Consider the following 13,764-nt stretch of genomic DNA (forward strand, 5'->3'; position numbering starts at 1 on the left):
TCACGGGCGAGGAGTGTCGCTCGAGAAACCCCGGGATCCGGCCCACCGCTCGAGCCACCACTGAGCAGCTGCCGGACCCGAGCAGAAGGGGTGAGCGCGGTGTGCTGACACCCTCCTCCTCGCCCGCGACATATCTAATAATTGATGGACTCAGTAACATTTCTGGATTGAAATAAGGTTTATTGTATTAACAGAAAATGTGCAATCCGCATTCTGGGCTAAATTGTCACATTATTTCTGCCTTCCAGGCTACAGTTCCTAAATTTGAATCCTATGCATTAAAGGGGTTTTCCCTCTTACAAAGTTAATTTTAAAGTTCATTTTAATTAATAGATAATGTAATAATAATAAGTTCCACAATTGGATGTGTTTAAATATCCTTGTGCTGAGATCATCTTATATATGTGCCAGAGCTATTTACTGTGTAATGGATGTGTCTGACCGTACAGGGACATGGTCTGATCATAACACATCTCCTGGGCAGGTGAAGAAATAAGATTATAAAGACACTAGAAGGTGGCCCGATTCTACGCATCGGGTATTCTAGAATTTACGTATTGTGTAGTTCATGTATGATTTTTGTTATAGATATAGATATATATATATATATATATATATATATAGATGTTGTTGTGTGTAGTTACCAAGTGTTTGTGTAGGGCGCTGTACATGTTCTGGGTGTTGTCTGGGTGTGGCGGGGGGTGAGACCGGTGTTGTATGTGTGTTGCGTTATTTGTGAAGCGCTGTGTGTCTGTCGCGTTGTGTGTGTGTGTGTTGCGCGGTTTGTGTGGGTGTGGTGTGTTTTGGGGGGAGGTATGTTTTGTGCAATGTGTGTGTTGTGCGGTATGTGCGTATATTTATGTATGCCGCGGTGTTTGTGTGTTGGGTGTTGTGTGTGTGCAGCGTTGTCTGTGTGTGTGGGTGTCTGTGTATGGCGGTGTTTGTGGTTCCCTGTGTGTGTGTGTGTGTGTTGGGGGGAGGTGTGCACCTCCCATCGTGCTCCATCTCCCATGCTGCACCCCCCCCATCATGCCCCATCCCCTATGCTGCGCATTCCCCATCGTGCTCCATCCCCCATGCTGCACACCCCCCATTGTGCTCCATCCCCCATGCTGCGCACTCCCCATCGTGCTCCATCCTCCATGCTGCGCACTCCACATCGTGCTCCATCCTCCATGCTGCGCACTCCCCATCATGCTCCATCCCCCATGCTGCGCACCCCCCATCGTGCTACATCCTCCATGCTGCGCACCCCCCATCGTGCTACATCCCCCATGCTGCGCACTCCCCATCGTGCTACATCCCCCATGCTGCGCACTCCCCATCGTGCTACATCCCCCATGCTGCGCACCCCCCATCGTGCTACATCCCCCATCGTGCTACATCCCCCATGCTGCGCACTCCCCATCGTGCTACATCCCCCATGCTGCGCACCCGCCATCGTGCTCCATCCGCCATGCTGCGCACTCCCCATCGTGCTACATCCGCCATGCTGCGCACTCCCCATCGTGCTACATCCCCCATGCTGCGCACTCCCCATCGTGCTACATCCCCCATGCTGCGCACTCCCCATCGTGCTACATCCCCCATGCTGCGCACCCCCCATCGTGCTACATCCCCCATCGTGCTACATCCCCCATCGTGCTACATCCCCCATGCTGCGCACTCCCCATCGTGCTACATCCCCCATGCTGCGCACCCACCATCGTGCTCCATCCGCCATGCTGCGCACTCCCCATCGTGCTACATCCCCCATGCTGCGCACTCCCCATCGTGCTACATCCCCCATGCTGCGCACCTCCCCATCGTGCTACATCCCCCATGCTGCGCACTCCCCATCGTGCTACATCCCCCATGCTGCGCACTCCCCATCGTGCTACATTCCCCATGCTGCACACTCCCCATCGTGCTACATCCCCCATGCTGCGCACTCCCCATCGTGCTACTTCCCCCATGCTGCGCACTCCCCATCGTGCTACATCCCCCATGCTGCGCACCCCCCATCGTGCTCCATCCCCCATGCTGCGCACCCCCCATCGTGCTACATCCCCCATGCTGCGCACTCCCCATCGTGCTACATCCCCCATGCTGCGCACTCCCCATCGTGCTACATCCCCCATGCTGCGCACCCCATCGTGCTACATCCCCCATGCTGCGCATCCCCCATCGTGCTACATCCCCCATGCTGCGCACCCCCCATCGTGCTACATCCCCCATGCTATAATAGTTCTCCTATTATACTCAGAGAGGAGTATAATAGGAGGACTGTAATAGGAGGAGTAGTCCTGGGGGGAGAGGAGTATAATGCCGGCTCCCTGCACATGTGTACCGGGAGCCGGTGTACACTGGTAACTATGATACACATCGGGTAACTAAGGGACCATAGTTACCCGATGTGTATAATGGTTACCAGCGTTCACGGCCTCCGTCAAGATCCCAGCATCGCAAGGTTATGTCTGGCGCTGCTGGGATCGTGAAGGAGCCGGTGTACACTGGTAACTATGATACACATCGGGTAACCAAGGGACCTTAGTTACCCGATGTGTATAATGGTTACTAGCGTTCACGGGCTCCGTCAAGATCACAGCATCGCAAGGTTATGTCTGGCGCTGCTGGGATCGTGACGGAGCCGGTGTAGAAGCAAGCGATATCCCAGGATGTTGTGAGTGTGTGGATGTGATGTGTGAAGTGTGTGTGAGAGTGAGTGTGATCTGATGTGTGTGTACTCACCTGGGAGTCGGAGCTCCATGTCAGTTGGGCCAGAGCGAGCGTACATTGCGTGAGGGGGGCGGGGCCTGCAGAGAGCCGGGGCGAGAGGCCAATCCGTGTGGGGGGGCGGGGCCATGGCGAGCCCAGCGGCCAATCAGCTTTGTGTCACCGTAAGGACACAATTTTGGAGCATGACAGACAGACAGACAGACAGAATAAGGCAATTATATATATAGATTACAGCAGGGGATCATAAATGATTCTGTTTGTGAGGTAAAACATTTCCCTGTCTGTTTTTAAATCAGATCAAAGAAAGAATTATTTGTGATCCTGTGCTGTAATATCTATATACCTTTTTACTTCCTCCCCTACCAGTAGATGTGGTATGATCAGACCATGTCCCTATTCGGTCAGACATGGCCATTACACAGTACATAATAGGGGCACATAAATAGGATTATCTCAGCACAGGAGCATTTTATTAAATAATTAATTTAATGTGGGAAAACCCTTTTAAGTGAGCACATTCAAATTCATAGAGGGATCCTATCTACAAATTGAGATGATGTCAGATGCATGATGGGAGGGCCTCACTTTCTTATACTGGTATATACAGATGATGGGGATGATGAACACAAACAGGATGAGTGTAAATGTGTGGACATGTCAGTCTTGCTGGGCTCTACTCCCCCACAGGCCACTGTGTAGCTGAACAGGCTTGTGGTATGTGGTATGTCTGCCCCTGAATGAGTTAATAAATATGATCAATCTTTTATTCATTGCTGTTAATGTTTGTTCCAGATGTCCTCATATTAGTATACATTTACTATCTATTTTATATGTTTTTGTAGCCTGCAGCACCGGCTCCACTATCCAGTTCTCCTGCTGAAGAAGAAATAGCACCAATGTTCCTCTCAGAGATCATTCTTGATACTCAGTTGTTATGGTTTGCGCCTTCTATGGATGATTTTCAGGTTTGTGTCACAGTTAACCAACAAAAAAATAAGATAGGGCACTGCTCGCAGGCTAAGGGTATAGGATATAAAGGATATTTTGGACATGTATCATTTAGGTTGGAAAAATACGTTAAAGAAGTGTTTTTTATTTATTTACAATATTTTGATGCATTTTTTAGGCTAGGTTCACACACTGCGTTTTTTTTACGCTGCGTTTTTGTGCGTTTTGTGCGGCAAAAACGCGATTTGGTGCGTTTTTTGCTGAGTTTTGCTGCGTTTTTGCTCACTGCGTCTTTATGCGTTTTTTATCAGTGAACAAAAAAAAAGGTCTGATGTCATTTCCTTCTTCAATATGTTCTTCATTCTCCACTAGTGTATGCAGGAGAGCAGACAGCTGCAGAACTACAAGGCTCAGCATACTCCATCCAATAGTAGAAAGAAGTTTTTTGCCCAGCTCACCTGTGTGATGGAAGCCAGTAATCCTGGGCTGTGCACGGAGAAGAGGTTTGGAGAGCCAGTCCATGTGCATTGAAATTGGTTGAAGGATTTCACCAGCACAAAACTCCAGGCATTTTTTTCTTTAAAATAAAAATTCCTTTATTTTCTTATCATTAAAAAGTCCATGCTATGGTGGTCAAGCCCATGTCAGACTGAATAAGAACTGGGTGTTCGAAACGCGTCCTCTCTGACATGGGCTTGACCACCATAGCATGGACTTTTTAATGATAAGAAAATAAAGGAAGTTTTATTTTAAAGAAAAAAATGCCTGGAGTTTTGTGCTGGTGAAATCCTTCAACCAATTTCCATCCAATAGTGTATGCAGGAGAGCAGACAGCAGCTGTCGAACTACAAGGCTCAGCATCCTCCATCTAATAGTGTATGCAGGAGAGCAGACAGCAGCTGTCGAACTACAAGGCTCAGCATCCTCCTTCCAGGACTGTATGCAGGATTTCTTTGCCCCCCCAAACAAAAAAAAAATGACGTGGGCTTCGCCATATTTTTGTATGCTAGCCGGGTACAGCAGGCAGGTGCGGGCTGCCCCCAACCCCCAGCTGCCTATTTGTACCCAGCTGGGAACCAAAAATATAGAGAAGCTCTTTTTTTTAATAATTTCATGAATTTCATGAAATAATTAAAAAGAAAATGACATGAGCTTCGCCTAATTTGTGTGTCCAGCCGGGTACAACTAGGCAGCTGGGGATTGGAATCCACAGTGCAGGGTGCCCATGCTTTCTGGGCACCCCCGCTGCGAATTGCAGTCCGCAGCCACCCCAGAAAATGGCGCTTTCATAGAAGCGCCATCTTCTGGCGCTGTATCTAACTCTTCCAGCTGCCCTGATGCCGGGTGGCTCACTGGGTAATAATGGGGTTAGGACTAGCTGTATATTATCAGCTGGCACTAAGCCCGAAATTCATGGTGTCACGCCAATATTAGACATGGCCACCATGAATTTCTAGTAAAGATAAAAAAACCATAACACACAGAAAAATATTTTTATTAGAAATAAAACACAACACAATTAATGACTCCATCTTTATTGAAATAAAGAACCCCCCTCTGCAGTAATCCTGGGTCAAGGGTCCCGCGCCGTCCAATCCGCATCCAATATCATCTGATCGGTTTGCTGTCAGGTTCAAGTGCCTGAATCACATCACACATCAGCTGATTGCATAAAAGCCGTTTATACAATCAGCAGATACATCGGTGCAAAAAAAATAAATACTCACTTATATGCTGATTACCGGCAGCTCCTAGAGCGAGTCTGATCCTGCAGGTGATCCATCGCTAGGTCCTGTATCCTGCAGGCATACGTACCCGGGGAGACTGCACACACCCGGAGCGGCGGTACCGGGAGGAGATGGGAGCGGGCATGGCACCGGGAGTCTGCAGACAGGTGAGTATGACTTTTTTTTTTTCTACTGTTCACTTTTGATTTCGCAGCTGCCTCCACCTCCTGCCCAGACATGGCGCCGCACGGCAGCATACATGCACAGGATTGGAGGTGGACGCAGCGGAGACGGTACTGGGAGGATTCACGCTTCTGTGTTTACTGACAGAAGGAATCCTCTTCCTGTACATGTCACTTTACTACCCACCTCCTTCGTTTATAGCTGCGTTTTTGGTCTTAGAAACGCACTAAAACGCACCAAAACGCACCTATTTGCGTTTCTCATTGCGTCTTTCAACATCCCATTGCCCTCAATGGATGAAAAGCGCAGTGAAAAACGCGGGAATAATTGACATGCTGCGTTTTTGTGGCACCACAAAAACGCAGCGGAAAAAAAAACGCTGTGTGCAGACAGCAAAAATGAAAACTCATAGACTTTGCTGGGGAAGCAAAGTCATGCAGTTTTCTGAGCAAAAACGCACCCGAAAACTGCGCAAAAACGCCGCGAAAAACGCACTGTGTGAACTTACCCTAACAGTTTTCTTGGTGTGCTTTGTTATGCATTTTTAATTACTGTGTAATATAAGTTGTATTAAAATAGTTTGGTTTTTGGCATATTTCCAATGCAAAAGTCTCTGCAAAGATGCATCAAAAATGCACAAAAAAATTGCATGATGCTTGTTTTTTTTAGAACTTATTAAAAAACGTGGGAAAAATGTGATGTGCTCACTACAGGCACTCTTTCTCATTTAAATAAAGGGGAATATTGTTACAAGCATATTTGAAGTGAGTTTTTTGTTTGTTTGTTTTTTTAATATAGAATCTGCACCAAAACCATGGAAAAAAAAACTATGTTAACACAACCTAAAAATTAGAGTAGACCGACATACACGTTCTGCACTTCCAAGACACCAGAATGTCAAGATACGAAGTGTAAAGGGGCTGTCCGAGAGTTTAAGAAATTGTTCTGGAAGCAGTAAATGTTAAAAAAATAAAAAAACAAACATCACAAAAGCAAGCATTATTGACTTGTTAAATCTCTCTGTGCTCCATCATGGGTGCACTGTGGCCTTTGTATATTTTCCTGATGCAGTACTGTGTGGTACATTTACTGACGCTGGTGATTGGCTGCCGCAGCCACATGGATGTAGGGTCAATACTACAAAATAATAAGACTAGCAGAAACCACCAGAGCAGTTCAGTTTGTATATGGCTGGTGTATTCAAAGTGAGACCAATAGACAGATAGATAGATAAATAGAAAAAGAGATGATAGATAGATCGATAGATAGATAGAACGAAAAATAGATGATAGCTAGATAGATAATTGATACAGTTGAAACCAGAAGTTTCCTCTGATCTCTATAAAGACACATGCATGTTTTTCTCACTATGTGACATGAAATCAAAATAAACCTTTCCCTATTTAGGTCAATTAGGAACCAAAATTATTTATATTTGCCAAATACCAGAAAAATGAGGGGGAGAGAGAGAGAGAGAATGTTATAAGCATTTTTATTACTTTCCGCAAAGTCAAAAGTTTACATTTATTTCAGTAGTATTTGGTACTATTGTACTTAAACTGTATGACTAGAGTCAAAGGTTTTGGATATTCTTCCACAAGATTCTCACACCAGTTCTGTCATGAAGAATGGGCCCAAATTCCTACCAACTAGTGTAACTGAGCCATGTTTGTGGATCGCGTTGCTTGCACCTGCCTTTTCAGCTTTGCCCATAAATTTTCAATTGGATTGAGATCAGGGCTTTGTGATGGCCACTCCAAAACATTGATTTTGTTATCATTAAGCCACTTTGTAACCATTTGGCAGTATGCTTCGAGTCATTGTCCATTTGGAAGACCCATTTTCACCCAAGCTTTAAGTTCCTAGCTGATGTCTTGAGATGTTGCTTCAGTATTCTGACATAATCTTCTTTCCTTATGATGCCATCTATTTTGTGAAGTGCACCAGTCCCTCCTCCAGCAAAACAACCCCACAACATGATTACACCAATTCTATCAAAAGGAATGGGCCCAAATTCCTACCAACTATTGTGAGAAGATTGTGGAAAGATATCCAAAACGTTTGACCCAAGTCATACAGCTTAAGGACAGTAGAACCAAATACTAATGAAATGGATGGAAACTTTTGACTTTGCAGAAAGTAATAAAAATTCCATAAAAGATTCTCTCTCTCATTATTCTGGTATTTGGCAAATATAAAGAATTTTGGTTCCTAATTAACCTAAAATGGGAAAGTTTTATTTTAATTTCATGTCATATAGTGAGAAAAACATGCAGATATGTCTTTATATAGAGCGGAGGGAAACTTCTGGCTTCATCTATAGATAATAAACAAATAGATAGATGGATGGATAGAGAGAGATAGATAGAATAGAGATAGATAGATAGAGAGATAGATCGATAGAATAGAGATAGATAGATAGTGTGATAGCTATAGATAGAATAGAGATAGATAGATAGAGAGATAGATAGAGAGAATAGAGATAGATAGAGAGATAGATAGAATAGAGATAGATAGATAGAGAGATAGATCGATAGAATAGAGATAGATAGAGATAGATCGATAGAATAGAGATAGATAGAGTGATAGCTATAGATAGAATAGAGAGAGATAGATAGAGACATAGATAGATAGAATAGATAGATATTGATCTCAGCTTATTTCTAACAAATTTTCATTTTTGTAGGACAGCATTGCTGAAGTGGTCAACCAATTCCAAAAAACTGTTTTGTCATTAGCCAACCTTGTCCCAGACTCCTATTTTGATGCCTTTACTCAGCCGACTATTAACAATAAGCTGGAGGAGAAGACTTGTGGAGAGGGCCCAAGTTTAAGCACCATGTTTGAAGATGACAAACATTTACAGAGTCTAGTTTCTCAAACAAAGGTGAGTTGTAAATGACATCCATCTGTAGATTTTTCAGCTTTGCACATCTGCTCTTTAGGCCACGTTCCCATGTTCAGTATTTGGTCAATATTTTAGATCAGTATTTGAAAGACACAAACCAGGAGTGGAACAATCAAAGTATATTAAAAACACGGGCACCACTTTTGCATTTTTCATCCACTCCTAGTTTTTGTTTTACAAATACTGATAAAAAAACCTCACTAAATACTCAGCATGTGCATGGGGCCTTAAAGTGACAATGGAGAGCATTTTCTCACTTTTCAGCAGGAACAATTCTGGTATTTATTCTTTGGTGTGGGGCAATCTCTCTGTCACCAGCACCGGACATTCCTGACACTGTGCGTGCTGTTAGGATTCACAAGTCTTCAGTCACTAAGGCCCTGTGTGCACACACTGCGTTTTTACACGCGTTTTTTTTGGTGTTTTTGCTGCAGAAATTTCTTGAGAAAATGGTTGTAACCTTTCTGCAGACATTCCCCAGCAAAACTCAAGAACATTCTTTCTGCGGAATTTCTTGAGAAAAAGAATGAGCATGTCACGTCTTTTCTGCAGGTACCTGCGTTTTTTGCCATAGTAGTAAAAAAACGCAGGGACCAACCTGCGAAAAAAATGCATCAAAAACGCGGTAAAAACACATGCGTTATTGATGCTCTTTTTTAACACAAGTGCGCTAATCTTTCATACTCTTAAGAAATTTCTTGAGAAATTTCTTGAGAAAAATCCTTTTTCTAGTCCGCACAGGGCCTAAGGCGGGCTTTGCACACTACGACATCGCAGGTGCGATGTCGGTGGGGTCAAATTGAAAGTGACGCACATCTGGCGTCGCATGCGATATCGTAGTGTGTAAATCCTAGATGATACGATTAATGATCGCAAAAGCGTCGTAATCGTATCATCGGTGTAGCGTCTGCGAATTCCATAATTATTCTGACGCGACGGTCCGATGTTGTTCCTCGCTCCTGCGGCAGCACACATTGCTGTGTGTGAAGTCACAGGAGCGAGGAACATCTCCTACCGGCGTCACCGCGGCTTCCGTCGGCTATGCGGAAGGAAGAAGGTGGGCGGGATGTTTACATTCCACTCATCTCTGCCCCTCCGCTCCTAATGGCCGCTTGCCGTGTGACGTCGCAGTGACGCCGCACGACCCGTCCCCTTAATAAGGAGGCGGGTCGCCGACCAGAGCGACGTCGCAGGTCAGGTGAGTGCATGTGAAGCTGCCATAGCGATAATGTTCGCTACGGCAGCTATCACAATGATATCACAGCTGCGACGGGGGCGGGGACTATCGCGCTCGGCATCGCAGCATCGGTTTGCGATGTCGCAGCGTGCAAAGTACCCCTTAGAGTGACTGAATACTCCAGCCCCATACCTGGACAACCCCTTTAAATGCTCTGTCTCTCTCTTCGGCTCCATGCGCACGCTGCAGTTTGTTCACATTTTTTGGTGCAGTTTTAATGACATAAAGTTCTCACTTTTGTCTTCCCTGCAATGTCTATGAGAATTCAGATTTGCTATCCGCACTTTGTAGTTTTTTTGTCTGCAGTTTGTCACAAACTTCTGACAAAAAAACTGCAGCATGTTCTATCTTCTTGCACTTTTTGGCTTACGTCTACTGAAAAAATGTATCCAAAACGCATAGTTAAAAATGCATCAAAAAGCATCAAAAACATCGTATTGGGGGATTGTGTGAATATTATAATATGCGGATTTAAGAAAATGCAGATTTCCCACATTATCTCCTCTAAACGTTTGACAGTCCATGCAGTGATGCTAATAGTATGAACACTTCTAATGTGATTTTCTAGGATTAATAGCTCATTACTGTGTGGGTAGGACCCCAATGTTAAATTTGGGACCATGCTTCTGCAGCTCTCCGATCTTCTATATAAAGAGTGGTTCCCAGCTGGAGACTGTACATCCAAATACATGTATCAGGAATCCTTTTTTTAACATTTTTATAAAAAAAAATGGTGCACCCAAATTATTTTACATATAAACGTAAAAAGTTGTCTAACAGTAAAATATATTTTTTAAGGCATGAATTGATTAAAAATAATAAGTGGAGTCATACACACCTTTTAGTGCCTCTTGGATCCATTGGAGGCCACTCCAGCATCGGCTCTGAAAGCGGTGTGTTTCCCACTTTTGACATTACCTCCCCACTGTAGCCTGTAATTGGCTGGAGTAGTCATGTGACTAAAAGAGCATATTATCAGATGATTCTTTGGTAATGTGCTCTTCTAGACATCTGACCGCTGCAGCCAATTTCTGAGCAGAACAGACACCACTTCTGGAGCCAGTGCAGAGCTACAGTGTAGCCTTTCCTAAAAAAAAATTAAATTACTGTTGGACAACCCCTTTAAGCTCATTTGATCACTGTGGCAATGATTAAAAAAAATAGCAAAGCACTTTAGTTACTGTAAATAATGTATTCAGCACCCCAAAAATCACTGTTCTGACCAGTAGGTGTTTCCCCGGATGTCTGTTGTCAGTGTAATTTGTCTCTAGCAGCAGAGACACCAAGAGGAGTTATAAGGAGTGGGAAGGGTTAATGCCTGATTTATTCTTTTCTCCTGTTTGACAAGCTACATATTAGCATAACAGGGTTTTTATTGCCTTGTTATCTGCTGAAACAGTGATTACAGTGACATGTCACTTATTAGGTTGTGTGCAGTTGTTTCAATACAATGAAAGTTTTCTCAACAGGAGATTATCGCTGCCCAGATTTCAGTGAATGGGAGCACTCGTGACCACGCCCCCTTCTTTGATAAGCAGCTCACTGTCAGTAGACAATGAATACATAGAGCTGTGGCTTGGGTGGGGTTTGCTTTCTGAGCTCTGCTATATATTTGACCTCTGAATGTGTCACAACTACCGCACCCAGTAAACTAAGTAATACATCTTTCTAATTAGGGTCTCTTTTCCTACGTTATGCTGCTCTCAGATGAGATAGGCAAAACCTGTTGACAGTTCTCATTTAAACACATTCAATATTATAATATAACACATATTTCAAAAATTATGTTTCTGTTGACCAATACCTAAATGTCATAGTAGGGGACATCTGTGGTATAAGACTGATTAATCCTGTACAGGTTTTAGTGTTGAAACTCTGTCCTCGTAGGTACAACTTTCTTTGCTCTTAGTAAGAATCCTTCACGCTTACCTTTCTATTTTAGGAAGCCATCCAGTCTGCGTTTAATGCAGCCAATGTATACGCCGGTACATTTGAAAAGTTTCGCCTGTTTTTCAAAGAAAACGAAAGTCTGGATTTAGAAGCATTAAAAGAAGAGGACCACGGTAGGATACATATTTGACAGACATTTCATTCCCTTTCCTATAACAGCTGCTTAGACAGAAAGTAATCGTTCTCATATCTAACAACATCCTCTTATTCTTAATGTAGAATTGTTAGCCCGGGAAATTCCTAATTTGAAGTGACAGCAATAAAAAGGTTGTCCACTACTTCTAATTGATGGCCTATCCGAAGGGGTACTTTGCATGCTGCGACATTGCTAGCCGATTGTAGCAATGCCGAGCGCGATAGTCCTTGTCCCCGTCGCAGATGCGATCTCTTGTGATAGCTGCCGTAGCGAACATTATCGCTACGGCAGCTTCACACGCACTTACCTGCCCTGCGACGTCGCTCTGGCCGGCGACCCGCCTCCTTCCTAAGGGGGCGGGTCATGCAGTGTCACAGCGACGTCACACGGCAGGCGGCCAATAGAAGCAGGGGGGCGGAGATGAGTGGGACGCAGGTAGGAGATGTTCCTCGCTCCTGCGGCTTCATACACAGCGATGTGTGCTGCTGCAGGAACGAGGAACAACATCGTACCTGTCGCTGCAGCGAAATTATGGAAATGATCGACACTACACAGATCACCGATTTTCAATGCTTTTGCGATCGTTTATCGGTGCTTCTAGGCTTTACATGTTGCGACGTCGTTACCGGCGCCGGATGTGCATCACTTTCGATTTGACCCCGACGAGATCGCAGTAGCGATGTTGTCGCAACGTGCAAAGTACCCCGTATGATAGGTCATCAATGTCAGATCCGCTGGGGTCCGACACCCCGCACTCCTGCCAGTCAGCTGTGCTCGGTCCCAGTGATGGCCAGAAATGCTCAGTTCCGGAGCTGCTTCATGTTCTGATAGTGGCCATGGCCGGATACTCCACATCTGCCTCATATTGATTAGAATGGGAGGCGGATGTGCAGCACCCTGCCGCAGCCACTATGAGAAGACAGAGCAGCTCCGAAACTTCTTGTTACACTAGATATTCCTATCCTTGAATATACGGTCGAAACGTTGGATTTGAATCTTTTTGATCTATGCACGAATAAATATCTTTATTTTTTTTTTTTTAAATTCTTTATTTTAAAGACCGACTCGAGAACATACAAAATAACAACTGCGCCACAAAGAGCAGAATAACAGATTTCAAATATTTAACATTGACATGTAGCCCACTCTTCCTCTCCCCTGTACATATCCATTTACTGCAATTGCTCGAGTCAGGCCCAGTTTAATCCTTTTATGAACCAACCCAACAAGGGTAGAATACAGAACATACATAGAAAGAGAAAGCAAAGCCCAAAAGAATTTAGAACAGGATAAGAGAAAGAGGAAGAAAGGGGAATGCAGGGGAGGGGAGAATAGGAGAAGATAGGGGACAAAGAAATGAGAGGAAGGGAAAGCGAGAGAAGAGAGGAGAAAGAGAAGAGAAGAAGAAAAAAAAAAAAAAAAAAAAAAAAAAGGGGGGGGAGGAGGGGGGGGGGAGAGTGCTCCTCCAGAGCCTCACAGCAGCCGTGGAGCAGCGAGTAATCTGGCGTAATCCGCCGAGTAAGTGAACTCCAACCATGGGAACCAGGTCCTACGAAAACCTTCCTGACTGTCATTGAGAGAGGATGTCAGATCCTCCATGTGCCTTAGGTCATTAACCCTTGAAACCCACTGTGCCAATGTGGGGGGGGTAGAGGACTTCCAGCCCAGCGGGATGCACGACCTGGCGGCCATTACCAGAAATCTAAGCAAAGAACGCTTGTATCTATGAGCCGGGAGTTCCGAAAGCTGTAAAATAAACAGTTCCGGACCCAGTGTCTCAGCCGTGCCGGTCACCAGTCTAATTACCTCCCTCACTCCTGACCAAAACCGCTGCAAGGAAGGGCAAGACCAAAAGATGTGCACGTAATCACCCTCCCCCGAGCCACACCTCCAGCAAACGGGATCGACTGAGGGGAATATCCTATGAAGTCTGGTCGGGACTCTATACCACCTAGTC

The 13,764-nt window shown here is 44.8% G+C and overlaps 1 protein-coding gene across 1 annotated transcript in view; it reads left to right on the forward strand.

Annotated features, from left to right (window-relative positions):
- DNAH6 (dynein axonemal heavy chain 6) overlaps window positions 1-13,764 on the forward strand; it is a 596,499-nt gene that overhangs the window by 78,401 nt on the left and 504,334 nt on the right. Inside the window, exons 10-12 of the mRNA XM_075352201.1 lie at window positions 3,561-3,683; window positions 8,263-8,463; window positions 11,664-11,784. Of these exons, the coding sequence (XP_075208316.1) occupies window positions 3,561-3,683; window positions 8,263-8,463; window positions 11,664-11,784 (445 nt within the window). The remainder of the gene's footprint in view (window positions 1-3,560; window positions 3,684-8,262; window positions 8,464-11,663; window positions 11,785-13,764) is intronic.

This window comes from Anomaloglossus baeobatrachus, chromosome 1 (assembly GCF_048569485.1).
Source record: "Anomaloglossus baeobatrachus isolate aAnoBae1 chromosome 1, aAnoBae1.hap1, whole genome shotgun sequence".
In the NCBI taxonomy this organism is placed as follows: Eukaryota; Metazoa; Chordata; class Amphibia; order Anura; family Aromobatidae; genus Anomaloglossus; species Anomaloglossus baeobatrachus.